The following is a 21,768-nucleotide window of genomic DNA, read 5'->3' on the forward strand; positions in this document are numbered from 1 at the left end:
CTTCTGGGGAAGGGAAGGGAAGGAAGAAAAAAAGAAAAGGAAAGGAAAGGAAAGAATAGAAGGGAAAAGGAAAAAGAGAGAAAGAAAGAATGGATGGATGGATGGATGGTGGGAGGGAGGAAGGGAGGAGGGCTAATCCCAGGGAAAATTCGAACCTGATAATGTGGAAGCCTGGAATGGCTCCAGGTGACACAGGCCTCCCCAGGAGAAGCAGTGGTCTAGTGTCTGTTCACAGTGAGACCTGTGGTGCTGAGAAGCATTTGTCAAGTCAGACAGCTCTAGAAAAGACACACACACACACACACACACACACACACACTCATTCAGCACAATGACTCGCTAACCCACTCCAGAGGGCCTTACCATCCCAGAGTACCAATTCTACCTTCCACGGGCCTGAGACAATGCATGTGGAGTTAGGGGAGGAACCTCTGATTTATGGTGGTGAAGCTTTCATTCCTTCTGAAATACAGCTCTGGCCCACTAGAGGGAAAGAAGCCAAATTAAACACTTTCTGAACATAGACTTCTAAATTAAGGGGGCCATTAGCTCCTTAGTCATGTCTTCAACTTGGTAAATACACATAATCCCCTTTCCTCTAATATGTTAGAAAAGACTTTCTAGAAACTTCAACATGCCCTGTACATTTCCTAGAATTAACCTGCTTGGTTTTTTTCCCCATAGAGTAAGTTGACAGACAGCTTGACTCCAGCATACTGGAGTGTGGGCTCCAAGAGTACCTGGGTGGCTCAGTGGGTTGAGGCCTCTGCCTTAGGCTCAGGTCATGATCTCAGGGTCCTGGGATGGAGCCCCACATCAGGCTCTCTGCTCAGTAAGGAGCCTGCTTCCCTTCCTCTCTCTCTGCCTGCCTCTCTGCCTGCCTGTGATCTCTCTCTGTCAAATAAGTAAATAAAATATATTTTTTTAAAAAAGAAGAGTGTGGGCTCCTGAGTGCAAATAACAGCTCCAATGCCTAAGTGTCCCATGCCCTTAGGAAAGTCACTTCACACAATCTAATCCTTACTGTCCTTCCCTAAGAAATAAGGATGAAAATAGTGTCCACCCTACAGAGCTACTATGAGGATTAATTAAGATAATCCCTGTAAAGTTAAGATATTCCCCTACCTGGAGGTATTGTGGTTGCAAACAACAAAATCACCAACTCAAACTGGCTAAAACAATAAGTAAATGTGTGTTTCATATGAGCTCAAATCGAGAAGAGCACACTTCCTGCACAAAATGATTGATAACTTGATATGCTGTCCAAAACCTAGGTTCTTTCCCTCTCTCATAGTCTGGGTTTATCTCAAAGCTGTGTCTTCTCTTGATCACCTTGTGGCTTCCTCTGGCAACTAGGACTACATTATTTCTCATTTGTGTTCAATAAGAAAGGGCAAGGCAAATTTTCCAGAAGCTTTCCAGTAGACTTCTCTCATCCCATTGGCCAGAATTGGGTCCCAAGCCCATTCTAAAATTATCACTGCAGGTAGAATAGGATCACCAGGACTGGCTCACTTGTGGAGGAGAAATGGACATAAGGAAAGATCATTAAAATATCCAGTAAGGATAATCTCTTACTAACATCATTGTCCATACTATGTTACACTTTATGGTCTTATAGGAAGTTTTCCCAAAGATGCAACCAGCTATAGCTTCAACAGTCTTGAAATTGCAAATGGATTTTTTTTTTCTTGTGCCACTTCAGATTTCTTTCTAGTGTCTGTCCAGAGGAGTACTTAAGAAGAATTCTAGGGTTCCATTTATGGAAGGGGAAGGTAAAATCATCAGTTGTAGGAATTAGCCATAGGTGCAAGGTGCAAGGTATGTCTTCTTCAATGCCATGGGTAGAACTGAACAATTAGATTCTCTTTCTCTCTGCCACTTTTTAAACCTTAGACCACACAGAATTATCTTGAACATCCCTTTAAGCCTTCCAGACTAAAACCAAGGGTGCATTTTCATCACTGAACAATGAGTTTGACAGAATAATTGGTCTTCCAGATTTCTGAGAACATGAGCTTTCTCAACAGACCAATTCAACAACCATTTACTAAGCACATTCTCATTTTCTTCTTTTGTGTCAGGTGCTTAGCAGAATATAAAGGGAATGTAAGACATCATCTCTATCCTTAAGAAACTTCCAATCTATCTCTGAAAATAAAGCATGAGGGTAGTAAAGGGTTAAATAGTAGACCAAAACAACCTAGAATTCATGGCCTGAGAAAATTGCTACAGCCATTTTAATTGGCCATGACTAAAGTGACTAACAAGAATCCCCTAATTAGTGGCAACACCATTTTGCAGACTGGCATGTGGGCTCAGCCCAAATCTGTAATAAGGACAGATACTTTCCATGGAGCAGGCAGACAGGTGGCCTCACTAGTTTTCATGCCTAGCATCCCATGTGTTAGCTCTCACCATGACCATGACCTTGTATAGACATATCTTCTCCCAGAGGAGGATCAGTCTTAAAGCCTGAGAAGATGGTAGGTTGCTAGGGCTCCCAAAGTGTGGAATGGCTTCTCAAGGCTCCATCTTCCAACTACTCTGAGGACTCACATGCAAACATGATTGACTGGATCTAAGTGGTTCTGTACCCTTGTCCTTAAAGAAGATATTATGTAGAGAATATATTGTTTGCTACCAACATTTACATGATTGCCATACCAAAGCTGTGTGTTTATAACTCATGTGGAGCAGCTAAGCCTGATAAAAATGTATAGAGTAATAATAATACCTTTGACTCACCACCAGACACTTAATCTCTAGCACTGTGTAGGCAGCAAGGAATATGCTATGAAACTAGGAGGAAATGTTCTTGGTTTATAAGGTATTTATAATCTGGGTAAACTAATACAAAATAGATACGTGGAACAAAATGTATAATGCAACATTCAAGACTCTGATCTCTGGTCCAGGTTCTCACTGACTCACAGTCAGATTGCCACAGTCAGTCCCCTTGGCTCGAGTTCCTGGATTGCCTCATGCTCTGTCATAGCTACCAGGGCTACCTTCCCAATGTTCAACATTGGGCAAGTCCCTGCCTTGTTGGAAAATCTACAATGGCTTTCCAGCACCTGCAGAAAAACTGGCCTCTTGACTTTCAAGGCCTCCAACATACTCTAAAGTCTGCTCTTCTCCAGTCTTCCAATGCACTGGCAAAAGAAAAGGCTTCTTTACTGTTTTCTCTTTCCAAATGAGATGTGGCCTCCGTGCCTCCATGGCCTGCTCACCTGTGCATACAACACTCTTCCTGCCTCCACTTATTTAAATATCATTTTTGTTTGAGGATGAAAATTTATTTCCTACATAATTACTTTCTTAAACACACCAGATTACAGAGATCATTCTCTCCTCGGAACTCCTATAGCACTGGCATTCGTATGTAGGGCCACGAGTTACTCTGCATCAAGTTTATATACATGTCCTGTCTTCCCAGTTCAATTTCCAGTTCCTTGATGTCAAACACCTTTTTCCCACCCTCTCTACTTGCCCAAAGCTTCACAAACACAACCTTCAATGATGCTGCAGACAGCAAAATAAAACTAGGCATGAGAATTGGGGAGACTAAAAGAGTAATCAGTTATCATCTAGGATGGACTAGAATGAATTTTAAAAGGTTTCATAGACAGGGGACTTTTTACAAAGATTTTATTTATTTATTTGACAGACAGAGATCACAAGCAGGCAGAGAGCCAGGTCGGGGGGTGGGGGGGTAGCCTCACCGCCGAGCAGAGAACCTGATGTGGGGCTCAGTCCCAGGACCCTGGGATCATGACCTGAGCCGAAGGCAGAGGCTTTAACCCACTGAGCCACCCAGGTGCCCCAAGAGGGGATTTTTAAAACTGGAATTGGAAGAAAGGACAAAAATGACAGAAATGTCAAGAAGGAGAGGAAGCAAGATAGATGAGGGTTAAAATGGTGACTGTGGACATGGAAAGGAATGGGTGGATCCGGGAGCCTGGCCATGTTCTGATAGTTGAATAAAATCAACAAACTGGTACAAAAGTCTGGATGCCAGATGCCCTTCCCTTTGCATATCTTCTAGGTGCAACTTGCGTAGGTCTATAGAGTTGAGAAGTAGGGCCAAGAAAAAGTCGTCATCTAGGCTTAAGTTCTATCTTATGACCTTTAAATAGTCTTCTTCCATTCAATTCTTTGAAACATCATTTCCTTTGGCGAAGTAACTTTTTCCAGTGGGAGCTTGTCAGTGAGTTTTTTGGTCCTTACTTTAACCTTGTCAAAACAACTGGACAGAATTGCAAGTGTAGGTTAATGCTTTGCACACGCGCTTACTCGCCTCATGCCCTCAAAAGTTCAATGTTATAGGGAAGACCCACATCCAGACCTGCAGGATTTCAGAGATGTGGGGGGAATTAGTAGGAATGTGCTAATCAAGGGCTCAGCTGGGTTCTGCTGAAGTTATTACTGAGATCTGATCCACTAACCCTGCCCTGAGACCCTCAATGCTCCTCCAGAGAGATATCCATAGAGTGCATATGTCAGAGACAGGAGGATGTGCCAAAGATTGTGTGGATATTTCCCCTTCCTATTTGTTAACTTTGTAAACATTCTACTTCCCTATCATTCTGGATTACCAGATACCCAAAAGGGGCACTCCTAATTCCTCATTTAAATTGCCTTTCTCCTTTAAATAGTATTGTTCAAACCTGTCCATCACTTTGTCGATAATACGTACATCCCCAGAATGACCCTAAATGAAAGAACCATAGAATGGAAGAATTTAAAACAGGGATCTCAGTAATTATCTCATCAAAGTCCCTAACTCTACAGAGTAAATTACAACCCAGGAGGGGAATGTGGCCTGGCCACTGTCAAAACTTGGGCATGTTATAGTTCTCTGATTATATTAAGGACTAAAACTGTCCCGACAATTTGATTTATGTCTTTAATGCAACCATAGCTATGAAAAACAACTAACAAGTTCCCACCATTAACTAGAATGTTTTGCTCTGCCCCCTTTAAAAACACACTTATGACAAGAAGTCAAAATAGATTTCGCATTTCCATAGAAAAATTGTAGGCTTCATCTGGGGATTATATGATGCTTCAATAAACCCACCTCCCTTTTCCCTTAAACTTACGTAATGTAGGAGGAAAGAACATAGAGGTGACAATCAGGCACCTGCTCTTCTGTCTCAAGGACCCGCTTGCTGTAGTATAGTATCTCTTGTACTAGCATTGTTGACATTTTAGGCTGAATAATTCTTTGTTGTGGGGGGTAAACTGTGTAGGGCCCATGTTTCTCGGCATCTCTGGCCTCTAGTTACTAGATGCCAGTAGCAAAGTTTCCCCCCTGCTGCTCCAGTTATGAAAACCAAAAAGTTTCTAGATACTGTCAGATGTCCCATGGGAGATAAATGGCTCTCTCTCCTTTAGAACTTTAGAACTGGGTCTTAACACACTGTGGATATGGTTATTCTGAGGAGTCCTCAAGATTTCTTACTAGTGGTTGTATTCCATTCCCCTACTCCACCAACTCTACCATTACTGCTGCACTTTCCACCTCAGAGGCCAACACTGTCCCTTATTGTTCATAATTGCCCTATCTCAACAAAACAGTACAGGTGTATCACACTTAACAAAGAGTGGATATAACTGATTAAAAAAAATACAACATTAAGAGTCAAAACTGAAAGTTGTACATAAAAAATAACTTTTTGTCATAATCCAATGGAGAACTATATCATTTATCTAATGCTGTGAAACAAATTGCCCCAAATTGAAGCTAACTTAATCTATTAAAAACAAAGCTATGAACCATGAGAGACTGTGGACTCTGAGAAACAAACTGAGGGTTTGGGAGGGGAGGGGGTGGGAGGTTGGGTGAGCCTGGTGGTGGGTATTATGGAGGGCACACATGTATTGCATGGAGCACTGGATGTGGTGCATAAACAATGAATTCTGGAACAATAAAAAGAAATTTAAAAAAAAATGTAAATTCTGTAGTAAAAAAAAAAAGTCTGAAACAACAGCTACCTATTATTTCACACAGTTTCTGAGGGGCAGGAATCTTGGAGGAGCTCTACTGCATGGCTCTTAGATATCAATAAGCTGCTGACTGGGACTACAGACATTAGGCTATACTGAGGCTGGAGAATCTGCTTCCAAAGTTACTCATGGGGTTCTGAGCAGACCCCAGCTTCTCACTGGCTTTTGGCCAGAGGCTTCAGTTCCTAGTTCTGTGAGCCTCTGCACAGAGCTGCTCATTCCATGGCAACTGCCTTCCCCCAGAGTGAGGGGTGAGATGGAAAGACAGAGGAAGAAGGAGAAAGGGAGAACAGAAGCTTCCTTTTCACCTCTTCTATATGCCGTTGCTTCCACAGACCAGCCATGGTACAATGTGAGAAGGGACAGCGCAAATGTCTGAAGCAGGGGTGAGACCTATTGGGGTCCATCTGAGAAGCTGCCTACCATGGAAACCTCCCAATCACCTAAAACTGTCCTAAGTTTAACCTCTTCCGAGATCAGAAACATGACGATTTCTGACATACGTGTCCTCAGTCTCACCTGAAGATGGGAAGGGGTTTGTATCTTGTCAGAACAATGACCCCAAGGCATGACATAATCAAAGTAATTCAAACTACTTCGTTCCTCCAGTGACAATAGTAAGCCTATTCGGGTGAGAAGAACTTTCAACAAAAGCAGATTTTTAATTGCCCTTTCAATAGAAAAAGTAATTAATAACCCATAACATATTACTTCCTATTTCAGTTAGCCAAAATTCCATGAAAACTATTCATTAGCCTTTCTTTATCAAATATGTATTAAGATCCTTCCCTGAGTTAGACATTTACTTATGTATTGCTATATAACAAACCACCTCAAAAGAATGGATTAAAACAACATCAATTTATGCTATCAGAAATTGGGGTAAGGTTCAGCTGGGCAGTTCTGCTCTGTGTGGCACTGGATAGGGTTGCTTACGCAGTTGTATTCATGTGGTTGCAGGGGTGGGTAGGAGGTCTACAGAAGCTTCACTCCTGTGCCTGGTGTCATTGTGCTCCCTCAAGTCCCCCCCCCCCCCGCCCCACACTTTCAGAAGATAATGGCCATAAGCTTCCACAGGGGATAATGGTAAGACTTCATTCATGGTGGTTGATTTCTAAGAGCAGAAGACGAAGATGCTACACCTTTCCAAGGCTTCACCTAGAAATGGCATAGTGTCACTCCCACCTCGTTTAATTGGTCAAAGTGAGTCACTTTTGGAAAATATAGCCTTTTGGAAAGTTCTCCCACGTCTTCAAATCTTTGGTCTAATGCCTTTGACCTCTCGACCTAGATTCAAAGGACTTCAGTGATTAGGTCAGGCCCACCTAGGTAATCTTCCTATCCTCAGGTCAACTGATTTGGGGCCTTAATTATAGCTGCAAAACCTTTCCATAGTGGCACTTAGATTGGTATTTGAATGAATAACTGGGAGAGAGTGTGTGCAGCAGGGCCTACAAATCCTTGGGACACTTTTAGAATTCTTCCTGCCAAAGTGAGACAGCTGGAAAGATTTGAGCATTTATAGATTGATATCAATCTATAAACCATATCAATGCTAATTTTCTGCCCTAGATATTATACACCGGTTATATAAAATGTTAACTTTAGCAGAAACTGGGTAAAACAGTATGTGGGAACTCGATGTATTATTTTGGAAGTTTTTGTAAATCTAAAACTATTTAAAATAAAAAAGTTTAACAACAACAACAACATAAAAGCAAGTCACCAGACCAGCCCAGATTCCAGGAAAAGGGAAATAAAGTGTATCTCTTGATAGGAACAGAGGCATGTGCATATAGGAAAGGAGTAACTGATGATGAACATCTTTGCAGATCACCTATTATAAGCACCATGAGTAATGAAAATAATGAATATGACCAGTTCCTTTCTCAAAGAACATGTAATCTGGTGGGTGAGAGAATGTCTATCCAACAGATATTTACTGTGGATCTCCTACAGAGTAAGCATTGTGATAATCCCTTTAGATACAACAGTGATGAAGGTACCCACATGGATATCATAGCTTAATGGGAGAGAGCAATTGATGACCAGTAATTATAACTCAGAGGTTATAACTGTTATGGTCAGGTAAATACAGAGGACTGAGATGGCCAACAAGATGCACGGATCACTTCCAGCTGCGGAAATCAGAAGAAGTTTCATTCACGGTTCAAGAGACCAACATCGAGCTGTACTTCCCTGTCCCCTCTACTCTTATGCACTGAAAATGCTCCAAATCAAAAGAAGTTATTTTCATGGTTCACTGCTGTATCTTCTCAGTTGGGGCAATGCATTTTTCATGGAATTTGCTGACTGAGTAGCTTTTTACACAATTGAATATTTTCCTACTAATGTAACTTTTTAAAAAAATTTTCTCCTACTAATGTAACTTAACTCCTGCTAGGGTCATCACTATCATCCTAGAATCTCTCCTACTTCCTTTTTTTTTTTTTTTTTTTTTTTTTTTGTCCCAGAAGACTCTGAAATGGAACTAGAAATGGGTGTTGCTCAGTTTCCAATCACCACTGATAAGCCAAGGCTTATTTACACCGGAATTTCTCTTTGGGTTTCAACAGTCCGCTGCCTATTGTCTAGCCCAAGCGATGCTCCTTTAAGTGGTTAAATCCAAGAGCTCTACCTTCTCTTATTGTTCTCAGCAGCTTTGACCTACCTCATCAGCCAACTTTATGACCCCACTTCACCTTTCAAAAGAACTAAAAATAGAAACTTGTATCTGTAAATTTTCACCCAGAAAAAGTTGCTGGGATGAAGAAAACATCTTAAGGTCCTATTTTGTAGAAGTATATCTTCTCAGGATTTGTAACACATGAGAAACTGTAGTAACCTCCCTGAGGTGGCAACCTGAGAAGACTTTTGTCAGGGTTTTGTTGACAGTGTCTGAACTCAGCTGATTCTCTTAGGATCCTTGTTTAGTTTTAGATCATTTGCTTCTGATGTGTTTATCCCTCACCCCTTTGAAGATTATAAAAGTTCAGGGACCATAGCTTTAGGGACCTGATTCCAGGGTAGTATCATGGTAATAACAGCAGCTATCACTCAGTCCCACTGAATATGGTAGATTGGAGGATATGTTCTTCAGGAGCACCTGTCAGTCCCTCTCAGGCATGCTTTTTAAGTGAGTTGGTACATTTAAGTCTCCTACCTAGAACAGTGCTTTACAAGCCATGCTTACTAAATGTTACTAGCATCAAATTTAACCCCAGACACAGAGCCCATGAACAGATCTGCCCGCATTTCTAAACAATTGCTGGTATGTATCCTAAGAGAGAAAAAAGAATGCAATAAGAGTTCTTATTTTACAGGGATGAATATAATAAATCTGCTTCCGTTTTGTACAGGAAATTAAAGATACATCTGACGAGTGGCTGAGTCTTCTTCCTTTCTCAACTGGGCCTATTCTAGATCTGAGTGCTCATGCTGCTGAGTTAATAAACCTTCCCCCAGAAGTGCACTATGCAGATACCCACCATACTCACCTCATGTCACTGGGGTCACAAGAGAGTAGCTGTACAAAGCATTGTGCTTCCATTCCTGTCATCTCTCCATGGTTTTGTCACTGAGTTCAGCTAATTGAGCACTGCCTCGGCTTGCACACTGAGCCCACATCCCTTCACTTACATTCTCCCAGAAAGTAAAGTTGGAGAGCCAGACACCATGTTTGAGATTCAGAAGATGGGAAACATGGACCCAGAAGTGGAAGCCCCAGTGATTGGGTATTCCAACTCTGTCATGTTTTTAAGAATGGGACACTAGTTTGCTCTTATCTCAGACCTTTCCCATTGCACTGTTCAGCAAATCAAGCTGAGAAGATTCTAATCACTGGGCACTGTTTCCAGAGGTGACCTATGGGGGTCATTGAACTTCTCTTCTGCCCTCTAGTCTATGTGGATGCTACTGCAAGCATGTCTGGCTGTATATATGAGCAATACTAGCTGGGGAAATATACCTCTTTCTTCTACTCCCAGAAATAGTGATTCTTTAACAGTCTCCCCAAAATGAATGCTACAAATTTCTTGACCCCCTCCAAAGGAAGAACACAATAATGTTCATTAATAGTATATTTCAAAGCTTCTGTCAAGAACAGCCAGGGAGTTCTTAGCAAAAATCTGAAAACATAAATCCAAGACCCTCAGGGTGAATGTGTGTTACACGTTGCCATGTCTCACACCAAGAGAGGCTGTGGAGATCTGAGTTTTTCCTTGGGAGTCACAAAGGGGTAAAGGGGCAGAAAGAAAGATATTTTCCAATGGCAGTTTCACGTTACTTTCTCTCACCATCTCAGATGTGTATTCTGAAGCTCAGTGTCTTGATTCATGGTGAGTACGTGTGCAGCTCTGGGCAGGAGGAAAGGGTGCAGGTAATGGGATGAGGAGCAGGAAAACATTGTTGTTCCCATCTGTGTGGTCAGAAGCCAAAGAAACCAACTTGAGTTGAACAGACTGTCAAGTGGTTAATTTGCAAAGAAAAAGAAAGGGCAAGGGAGGTGGCGGGAGGGTGGAGGAGCGATATGTCAAAGTGTTCTTCATCCTGTTGAAAGAAGAAAGCAAAGTTTGCGGTAAGGATCCACTCACCCAGTTTAACAGATGGCAAAACCAAGGTAAGGAAGAAGGCAGCATTCCCCTTGACTAAAATGCCAAGGTACAAACTACTCATCACCAACCGAGGACTGAGCAAGCCCACTGTTTCTAAGAAAGAGCAAGAAACAAAGGCTAAAGCCTAGTTGCTAGAAGAGAATCACTGACTGCCATGCCCTCCCTCCCCTTCCTCTGCTGAAGGCTCACTAACTACAACAGTAGGATTCTGACTATCACAAAGGCTGAACTCTGCTCTATATTATATTTTATTTATTTTAGTTTTTTCTCAGGACTGAGGACAGGGGACAGAGGGTTAGTAAGCCTGAGGGCTTGCTCACAGCCCAGAGTAGCATTTGGATTTCTCTTTCATTTCCTTTCCTTAGTTTCAGGGGAAAAAAGGGGACAGCCAGTTATTTGAGAGCCGCCCCCACCAGAGATTAATTCAGAATTGCTATTGGAGGTAAAGTCATGGCCAGAATTATCACAAGTTTACCTTCCAAATCACTGAGCTAGTCCTATTTTTCTGAAGGTCAGTTGCAGGTTTGGGGATATAGGTTTGTGTAACAGGGATCTAGAACTGCGCAGAAAGAGGGAGAAAGGATATTATTACTGGTGGGAAGGAAAGGAAGGACTGGAGCTTCAAATAATGAGAAAAAAGCAAGGTAGGAAAGGTGGGGGCAGGAGGGAAGGAAGAAAGAAAAAAATAGAGTTACAAGGTATTAATTGATCACTTTGAAAGTAGTAATTTTTCTGTCACTTCGGACACTCAAATAAAGGCAGAACAGCCTCTGTATTAGTCTCCTACTGGTGCTATAACAAAATATCACACATTTAGTGGCTTCAAACGACACAAATGTATTGCATGGTGGTTCTAGAGATCAGAAGTCCAACATGAGTCAAAAACCAGTCTCACTGGGCTAAGGATCAAGTAGGGGTGTGTTCCTCCTGGAAGCTCGAAGGTAAAGTCCCTTTTTCTTGCCCTTTTTCATCTTCTAGAATATACCTACACTCCTTCATTAATTTCCATTTCAAATCCAGCAACAGTTTTTGAAGTCTTTTTTACATCACATCTCTCTGACATTGACTCTTTTCCACATTGGAAGGACCCCTGTGATTACACAGAGCCCGCCAGGATAATCTAAGATAAGCTTCCCATTTCAAGGTCAGCTGATTAACAACCTTTATTCTCTCTTGCCGGGGACAGTGATGTAACACAGGTTCTGGGAATTAGGAAGCAGGTATCTTTGGTGGGCCATTATACTACTTACCACAGCCTCTCATTAGGAATGTTGCAAAGAGACAGGAGACTGGGCAGGCCATTTAATGTTAAGGTCTTAAGGAATAGGGGGAAAGAGCTATTTCTTGAGAAAAATTTTAAGGTGGATAAAGTCTGTTTCCCAGGTAGTGTTTGAGCTCCTTTTAGAGCTCACCTTCCCTGTTGGTGTCTATAGGCCAGGCTGGGTTCAGACTGCTATGGGTTCACCAGGGTCTCTAGAACAAATGCAACCTTGGGTTTGTCTTACCTGGGCATGCTTTCTCTTTTCATTTTCTGCTAACCCAATTGTCATATTTCAACTTTCATTTTTTTTCAAAACTCTGCCTTTTTTGTGCTTCCCTCCCCAATATGTGGAATAAATATGAGGGTGAAGTATTTGCGTTCATTTTTCAATAATACTTCTAGAGTGATGCTGAAAGACTTGTTTTTGGGTGTTGGGGGATATGTGTCTTTTGGAGTTGCTTATAGCCCACTAACCCCACCACATAAATGTGTCCTGCACATAGACAGCCTGGTTTAAAAGTTCATGGTCATTTGTGTTCAGAAGATAGCTTAGTATGTCTATATAGAGAAACTATTTAAGTATCTTATGAGAGTAACAATTTATAAAACATTCAACTCTGGTGTTGCTATACTATAATTGTAAGAAGGAACACAACTTTGTCCTGATATCTGGGAAAACTTCAACACACCAATAGGAGAGCCTCATGTGATGTGTTTTTTTTGTTTTTCTTAACTGCTGTTTGGAATGGAAGTATGTATTTTTTTTTTATTTCTTTTCAGTGTAACAGTATTCATTGTTTTTGCACCACACTCAGTGCTCCATGCAATCCGTGCCCTCTCTAATACCCACCACCTGGTTCCCCCAACCTCCCACCCCCCCGCCCCTTCAAACCCTTCAGATTGTTCTTCAGAGTCCTTAGTCTCTCATGGTTCACTTCCCCTTCCAATTTCCCTCAACCCCCTTCTCCTCCCCATCTCCCCTTGTCCTCCATGCTATTTGTTATGCTCCACAAATAAGTGAAACCATATGATAATTGACTCTCTGCTTGACTTATTTCACTCAGCATAATCTCTTCCAGCCCTGTCCATGTTGCTACAAAAGTTGGGTATTCATCCTTTCTGATGGAGGCGTAATACTCCACAGTGTATATGGACCACATATGTATTTTTTTTTAACTTTTTCATCTTCCCTATCAAATGATGACTATATCTGTCCTAGTACCTCAAAATAAAGAAGGAAAAGATATGAGCTTGGTATTCTGGCCTCATAAGGATCATTGATACTACAGTGTTCAAGGTGAACAACAATTTTTTTAAGACCCACTATGTCTTAAGAATCTCATCAATTATAAGGGCTGACTCCCATAGCAGATAGTCTCCCATAAATAGAGGCAAATATAAGAAGAATCTCATAATCTTAGGAACAAGATTTGAATATGAACAGCCCAGGGTCAGGGTATGGAGGGTGAGTCATGTGCCTTTTTTCCCACTCATCTCCTTTGCCAGTTGAGAATCCATGGTGAGCAGACAGAGGAGAGGTAGATCTAGACAGTCTGTCCATCTCCGGGCTGGCATTCTTTCTCAGAGTCCTGAGGATGAAGGCAGCATTAAGCCATATGGGAGAGTGATAGGCAAGACATACATCTACAAAGCTTTTTAAGCAGACAGCATGTTACTGTCATTGGATGAAAGAGATAGAGGTGAAATATCAAATTTTGGTGACCCAGAAGTAGAGTGAATTTCCCTGAAAAAGGCTGAAAACAGGGGTCACGAAGTCTTCATGCAAAACTCCCCAGTAGGGGGCTACATGGGTAAGGTAGCCTAATGACCTCATATGAAATAGCCCATGAGACCTGCTGTCCTTTTAAAATCAAGATTGTACTTCAAACTCCTAGTAGATGGATCAAAGACATAGGACTAGTTCAAGTAGCTGGACTAGTCACACACTAGTCACGCATACTTGGTCAATGTTCATTTCTCTTCTTCTAGAGAAGCGTTCAGAATATCAGAGTGCATGCTGGAAAATACCATTTCCAGCATTTAACCAGGTTAACCAGAAAATCATGGCAGCAAAATGTTTCAGGACAAAATCAAGAGAAGGAAGACTCGTTGCTTGTGGACACACCCTCAGTTCCATAATGATTAACCCACTAAGTTTCAAAGAATTTTCTAAGTCAACCTCAGACACAAACCTGCCAGAAGGCAGGCCTTGACACACTCTGAACTTGAGCATATGGTCTCTTAGTGGTGTGCTCAGCTGTGGGAATGTGTAAGAAAATAGGCCCTGATAATTAAAACAGCACATTTGTTTATAAGCATAACTTGATCTGGGCATATTGCTAGCAATTTTAGTCAGTGGATTGTTTCTTTCAGGACTAATTATCGATCTGAACGTGAAATTTAATTCTAAATTATTTCTCTCACTAAATTAGGAGAGTAAATGCTTTCTTTTGGGTGTTGAATAGGTTCAAAGTTCTCTTGGGTCATTCTGAATTGTGTAGGTGGAAATCTGGATATAGGATCACACTGGAGACAGTCACCAGTGGTAACTCTTTTTCAGTCTTGAAGGATTTCAAGGTTTATTTATTTATTTATTTATTTATTTTTATTTATTTTTATTTTAAAGATTTTTTTTTTAAATTTATTTGACAGAAATCACAAGTAGATGGAGAGGCAGGCAGAGAGAGGGGGGGGGGGAAGCAGGCTCCCTGCTGAGCAGAGAGCCTGATGCGGGACTCGATCCCAGGACCCTGAGATCATGACCTGAGCCGAAGGCAGTGGCTTAACCCACTGAGCCACCCAGGCGCCCGGATTTCAAGGTTTTAAAGGCACTTTGTGACCGTGAATGATCAGTATCCTCCCACACAAGGCTACCCAGATATTTAGGGTTATTGCTCACTAATCAAGTAATCTGCATTTAAAGATATCTACTTGGACTTGTAGGAGGAATGATGAATCTGGTTTTCAAGATCATGTGACTTTGCCAATACTCTGTCATCTCGCCTTTTGCCATTTTCATCCCTGATTGTATAGACATGGAGGAATTTCATTTAGATGCCTGACCTGAAGCAAATGTCTCCAATTGTGTATCTAGCCATTGGGGGGAAAGCACTGCAGAAGGTTTTACCCTTGTGGGATGAAAGTCTAACTCGTGGAATCACAGCAGGAGTGCTTCAGAATTAAATGTCCCCAAAGAGCAAAGCAGGGGGGACAATAGCTCTTCCAAGAATTAGTAGGCATTCTTCTAAAAAGTCCCATGAGAGCTTGTGAGAAGACACATTTCCTATTTATTTGCAATCCTTGATTCTAGAAATATATGGGGCTCACAGCATGGACACATGGCTCAAATCATCCCCATCAAAAAAGAACACTAAAGGAAAACCAGCTCTAAATCACAGTTTGAAAGATAGACACCTCTAACTGAAGTTTCAATTGCCACGTGGTAGGTCATGAGACAACTGCAAAATGTGTGCCTAATGGTTATGACTTCAGATCACGTTGGGATATTGATCAGGAGGTCACGTGAAGCCTTGGTCTATACCTGGGCTTGGGGGACTGGCAGCCTGAACGACAGTTTATCCTGGAACATAGAGTCAAATCAGTTGCCACCTTCTGGACAGAAAACATTTTCCAGGCTTTAAGTTCCCTGATGAATACCTTAATATTTAAATGCAAATACTTAATACTAAGGCATGATATATTCTCCGGTGAGTGCTCAGATTACAAGGGAATGGTTTCCTTTCATTCTCCTATTATTTAAACATTATTCAATGCCTAGATGGTCATTTGACACTCATTTAAAAACCTATTGCATTTGTACTTGGCTCAAATTAAGGTGCTGATTAAAGAACCGCTCTTCACCCCTTAATGCAGATAGATCCATGCACCTCAACATACAACGATGGAAATTGATTTTCTGCCACATATCATAAAATAATCAGGGAAATACAACATAAAGCAAATATTTACCCCCATGGGGAAAATGAAGCTCAGTTTTCCTAATGGACATCAGCAAAATCCATGGTTTAAATTACAGATTAACAAAGGACTCATGAGCTCAAAATTAAGTTATTCTGTTTAAAATCAATCACTGAAACTGTCATTCTGCTTATTGCTTTGACTTACTAACAAAGGTTTAAATGAAGACTTTATGTGCAAGTAGAGAACATCAAGAGATCTGCTCTTTTTCAGACCTGCGTGGGCTGGAGGGGCAAACATTTAGGCTATTAATGTAATTAGAATGAGGAATGTATTTTTCCAGGAAAAAAAAAATCTTTCCAAAAAAAAAAAAAAATTCCACAAATCCACAATTAATCTATTATCTGCGGTGGGGGAGAGAACAGTAAGGAGTAGTAGGTGGGGTACAAAAGCCCTAGATGCACTGATACCAGAGGCATTCTGGGAGCTCAAGGCAGGAAATCTGGAATTACTCTAACTTTTCTTTGCAAAGGCAGGCACCAGAACTGGAGAAAAGGGTCCAGAAAGACGACTGCCTTCGCTAGTGAAGTATATTCTGATTGTGGTCTTAAGAGCATTTTCAGTCATTCGGCTTCGTGTTGGGTCACCACTCCAGCACCGAGCAGCTCCCCAATGGCCCTGTCATCATATCCAAGGACCTCCTTCAGGATGTGCGTGGTGTGCTGCCCAAGCAGGGGGGGCGGCCTGGCCTCTGACATCTGGAACTTACTGTATCTCACAGCTGGGCCTGTCAAAAAGAGAGGAAAGCAGGAAGCCTGTTAATGACTAACCTTAGGAAAATCATTACCCAAGCAGCCTGGGGTGTTTTCAATGAATGCCAAAAATATCACTGCCAGTTACAAAATGGTGGCACATTTTGGAAATGAATCTATTTTTACATGATATTCTCTTGACTCAGACTCATCCAGCTGTGCAGTGGTCATCTGACCTGCCCATGTGGGGATGGGGCGTGGGGGACATGTATGTGCCTGGTGTATGCCAGTCCCACGCAGAAGTGGCCAGTACTGTCACCAAGACTCTCTGAGGTTGTTCACTCAACTGGGTTGACTCTCTGCATCCAAAAGAACAAGGACCACAGGTACACATTGTCTCTCTCTGAAGCTGGAAATCTGACCCCAGGTGAAGGTAATCCAGACATTTATTATTCAGTGTCTCCTATAGACTGTAAGGTTTACTTCAGCAGGCTGCAGATCAACTAAACCACCACCAGACCCTGTTGAAGCCTTTTGGTGGCAGAAGAGGTATTGGGTGTGAGTTTCCCTGTCAGAGATCTGGGTTTGCAGGTGCCATGCAAGGAGGAGGGGGTATTTATTGGCAGCTGTTTGCAGAGCACTGAGCCACTGTACATGGGGTAACTCAAACACGCTCTCCACAACTACTGGAAATGGATTTTATGATCCTCATACTTCCCTGTATGGACTCGAAAGCCCCAAAAGCTCAAGTTTTGCTCAAGGTCACATGGCAAATAGCTACTAGCACCGGGACTCCAGTCCACATTCAATGGCACAGTCTGGCACTGAGGGCCATGCACTCTGTATAAGCTCAGGAACCTGCTCTTCCTTTCCCACCCTTCCACAGAGAAGCTGGCCAGACCCTGGGGAGCACAGTGTTTCAGTAGATTTTTACCTTTGCTGCCTCACTCAATAAATGATATTAATGTTGGCTGTTCTTCACCTCTCATTTGATTAGGCTTCGGGAAAACAAATGATATAGTCACCAGAAGACTACAAAACAGTGCATTTCTATGTCATAAAAATGCTTCCAGCCTGCTCTTGATTTGGGGTGCAAAGTGCATGTAGGTAACACAAGGTGAGTGAGGAGAGCAGCAAATGTGCTTCAAGCTCTTCGGAGAATCCCATTAATAAAAGGGTAATGTGGTTGAAGCCACTGTTGGTGATAGAGAGAGAGGACAGACCTCCCCAGACCATCAAGCCACATTTTTGTGTGACATACATCATCCAGTACAGACAAATGGTAACTTTCAACAGATGGTCAAATGCTTGCATCTTTCTTCTCCTTGCCCCCCCCCTTTTTTACTGTTTTTTAAATCATTTTTTATTTACTTATTTAATTTCTTTTCAGTGTTCCAGAATTCAATGTTTAGGCACCACACCCAGTGCTCCATGCAATACGTGCCCTCCATAATACCCACCACCAGGTTCACCCAACCTCCCATCCGCCATTCCTCCAAAACCCTCAGATTGTTTTTCAGAGTCCACAGTCTCTCGTGGTTTGTCTCCCCCTCCAAATTCCCCCAACTCACTTTTCCTCTCCATCTCCCCATGTCCTCCATGGTATTCCTTACGCTCCACAAGTAAGTGAAACCATATGATAACTGACTCTCTCTGCTTGACTTATTTCACTCAGCATAATCTCTTCCAGTCCTGTCCATGTTGCTACAGAAGTTGGGTATTCATTGTTTCTGATGGAGGAATAGTACTCCATAGTATATATGGACCACATCTTCTTTATCCATTCATCCATTGAAGGGCATCTTGGTTCTTTCCAGTTTGGCAACTATGGCCATTGCTGCTATAAACATTGGTATACGGATGGTCCTTCTTTTCACTACATCTGTATCTTTGGGGTAAATATCCAGTAGTGCAATTGCAGGATCACAGGGAAGCTCTATTTTCAATTTCTTAAGGAATCTCCACACTGTTTTCCAAAGTGGCTGCACCAACTTGCATTCCCACCAACAGTGTAAGAGGATTCCCCTTTCTCCAAACCCTCTCCAACACATGTTGTTTACTGTTTTGTTAATTTTGGCCATTCTAACTGGTGTAAGGTGGTATCTCAATGTGATTTTGATTTGAATCTCCCTAATGGCTAGTGATTATGAACATTTTTTCATGTGTCTATTAGCCATTTGTATGTCTTCATTGGAGAAGTGTTTGTTCCTGTCTTCTACCCATTTTTTGACATGATTATCTGTTTTGTGTGTGTGGAGTTTGAGGAGTTCTTTATAGATCTTGGATATCAGCCCTTAGTCTCTATTGTCATTTGTGAATATCTTCTCCCATTCCATGGGTTACCTGTTTGTTTTGTTGGCTGTTTCCTTTTCTGTGCAGAAGTTTTCAATCTTGATGAAGTCCCCAAAATTCATTTTCACTTTTGTTTCCTTTGCCTTTGGAGACATATCTTAAAAGAAGTTGCTGTGGCCGATATCGAAGAAGTTACTGCCTATGTTCTCCTCTAAAATTCTGATGGATTCCTGTATCACATTGAGGTCTTTTACCCATTTTGAGTTTATTTTTGTTTATGGTGTAAGAAAATGGTCAAGTTTCATTCTTCTACACATAGCTGTCCAAATTTCCCAGCACCCTATATGAAGAGACTGTCTTTTTTCCACTGTATATTATTTCCTGCTTTGTCAAAGATTATTTGATCATAGTTATGGGTCCATATCTGGGCTCTCTACTCTGTTCCACTGGTCTATGTGTTTGTTTTTATGCCAGTACCATGCTGTCTTGGTAATCACAGCTTTGTCGTAAAGCTTGAAATCAGGCAATGTGATGCCTCCAGTTTTGTTTTTCTTTTTCAACATTTCTTTAGCAATTTGGGGTCTCTTCTGATTCCATACAAATTTTAGGATTGTTTGCTCCAGCTCTTTGAAAAATGCCAGTGTCTTAAATTTTATTTTTTACTGAAGTAGAGTAGACACATGATGTTACATTAGGTTCAGGCATACAACACGTGATTTAAATAGTTTACCCATTACGCTGTGCTTGCCACAAGTGTAGCCAACATCTGTCACCACACACACATGTACCACTGACTACATTTCCAATACCCCCTGACTCGTTCACTCCATAACCAGAAGCCCATACAACTCACTGCCCTTCACCCATCTTGCCCATCTTCTCCCTTCCCTCTGGCAACCACCAGTCTGTTCTCTGTATTTATGAGTCTGTCTCTGCTTTTTATTTGTTTATTCATTTGTTTCATTTTAGAATCTGCATGGAAGCTCACACTTCCTCCTAAAGGCTCCAGTATAAATTGTTTCCTCACTGATCAGTCTCTTGTCAGTCAAGGGTCAAGGGTCAAGGGGAGGCAGGATCCATAACATTCATGAAAAGTCTGATAATGTTTTGGGGATGTGATCCTTATTCACTGCTCTCCAAGTCTGTTCCAATTTTGACATTAATTAAAACAGTTTTAACCTAAAACGTGTTTTTCAAAAGAAGGATGCCACTGAATGAATCAATGTCATGTGACTTCTTCCTACCTGAATGACCTGGAGTGAGACTCCCAAGTGGAAAGAGTCACTTGACTACACCAAGAATCTGGGCTGGACAATGCAGCTGGGAAACTGCGGGTGGTCCCAGCATGGCAGCTGCCATTTTGTCAGAACTTAAGAGTGCGCCAGTCAGTGAGTCATCATGTCTGAGAAACCCTCACAACAGATCTGGACTGACAGTGGAGGCCAAGGAGGCTTCGGGTACAAGGGTTAGCGTGAAGGTTCAGGTTAGGGAATGAGAATAACCTGCCCAACATCACACAGTAGGAAGTAAGAATCAGTTGCCAAGTTTGTTGGGTGCAAGAGCGTAGGTTTATAAACAAATAATAATTTTTGAGATGAAGTCCACATGACAGAAAATGAACCATTTAAAGGTGAACAGGGGCACCTGGTGGCTCAGTGGGTTAAAGTTTCTGCCTTCATCTCAGGTCATGATCTCAGGGTCCTGGGATTGAGCCCCACATCAGGCTCTCTGCTCTGCAGGGAGCCTGCTTCCCCCCGCCCCTCTCTGCCTGCCTCTCTGCCTACTTGGTATCTCTGTCTGTCAAATAAATAAATAAAATCTTTAAAAGTGAACAATTCAGTGGCATTTCATAGTCTCTATGCTGTGCAATGACCACCTCTTTGTAAGAGTTGGGAGACATTTCCATTACTCCAAAGTCAGACTCTCTATCCCTCTATCAGTCTCCCTCAACTCAGCCCTCCCGTGAACTGTTGGCAACAACCACGAACTTCCTTTCTGTCTCTGGCTTCATCTATTCTGGATGTTGCATATAAATGGAATCATACTTATGTGACCTTCTGTGTCTGGCTTCTTTGACATAGCATAATATTTGAGATCCATCCACCTAGCAGCATGGATCAGTACTAAGAACCTGGACTTTGAGCCTCCACGCAGTGACGGTAAGAGGGAATCTTCGGGTACAACCACACTACTTGTGTTACTCCCACTAAACACTATACTACCATGGTACCTTCTAGATCTACCCCGAAGACTCTGCTACCAGTCCAGATGAGAGGTATTTAACATTATGTGCAAAAAAGTCCCATTTTTTCATAAAGATTTTATTTATCCATTTGTCAGAGAAAGAGAAAGAGCATAAGCAGGGGGAACGATAGACAGAGGGACAAGCAAGCTCCCTAATGAGCAGGGAGCCCGATGAAAGACTCAATTCCAGGACTCCAGGATCATGACCTGAGCCAAAGGTAGACCCTTAACTGACTGAGTCACCTAGGTCTCTCACAAAAATGTCTTAATTCAGAATGGTATTACTAACTACCATTTATTAGAATGATATTATTAAAGAACTAGGATGGTATTGTTTGTTTTTTAGACTTGCTAACATTAAGGCACTTGGAAAAATACTGTATATTTGGAAACTTTATGTTTCCTTAAACAATTGTATGTTACTAAGAAAGCCATATCACAGTTTAATAAATTGCATATACTTTCCCATAAGCCCCTTTAGAAACCAGGTATTTTGTATATGGTTGAGTTCAGAAAGATTCTGAAGTTGGGGTTCATTCATGTAATTTAAGATCAAAGTATGGTGTATATACATGTATTATACTTGAAATTTTCAAATTGTAATTTTTACACATTTTTAAAAATTTTTTCAATTTATTTATTTTCAGAAAAACAGTATTCATTATTTTTTCACCAC

General features: G+C 41.6%; 1 protein-coding gene across 3 annotated transcripts in view; it reads right to left on the reverse strand.

Moving 5' to 3' along the window:
- The window catches only part of SUGCT (succinyl-CoA:glutarate-CoA transferase), an 840,768-nt gene that overhangs the window by 35,731 nt on the left and 783,269 nt on the right, over positions 1 to 21,768 (reverse strand). The window contains exon 14 of one of the 3 annotated variants that reach the window (XM_059397230.1): positions 10,077 to 10,560. The exons of 1 other annotated variant lie outside the window; for it this stretch is intronic. In XM_059397230.1, the coding sequence (XP_059253213.1) occupies positions 10,556 to 10,560 (5 nt within the window). In that variant the 3' untranslated portion in view covers positions 10,077 to 10,555. Of the gene's footprint in view, positions 1 to 10,076; positions 10,561 to 15,156; positions 16,592 to 21,768 lie in introns of those variants that run through there. One more of the 3 variants, XM_059397222.1, reaches the window with a different exon arrangement.

This window comes from Mustela nigripes, chromosome 4 (genome assembly GCF_022355385.1).
Source record: "Mustela nigripes isolate SB6536 chromosome 4, MUSNIG.SB6536, whole genome shotgun sequence".
Classification (NCBI taxonomy): Eukaryota; Metazoa; Chordata; class Mammalia; order Carnivora; family Mustelidae; genus Mustela; species Mustela nigripes.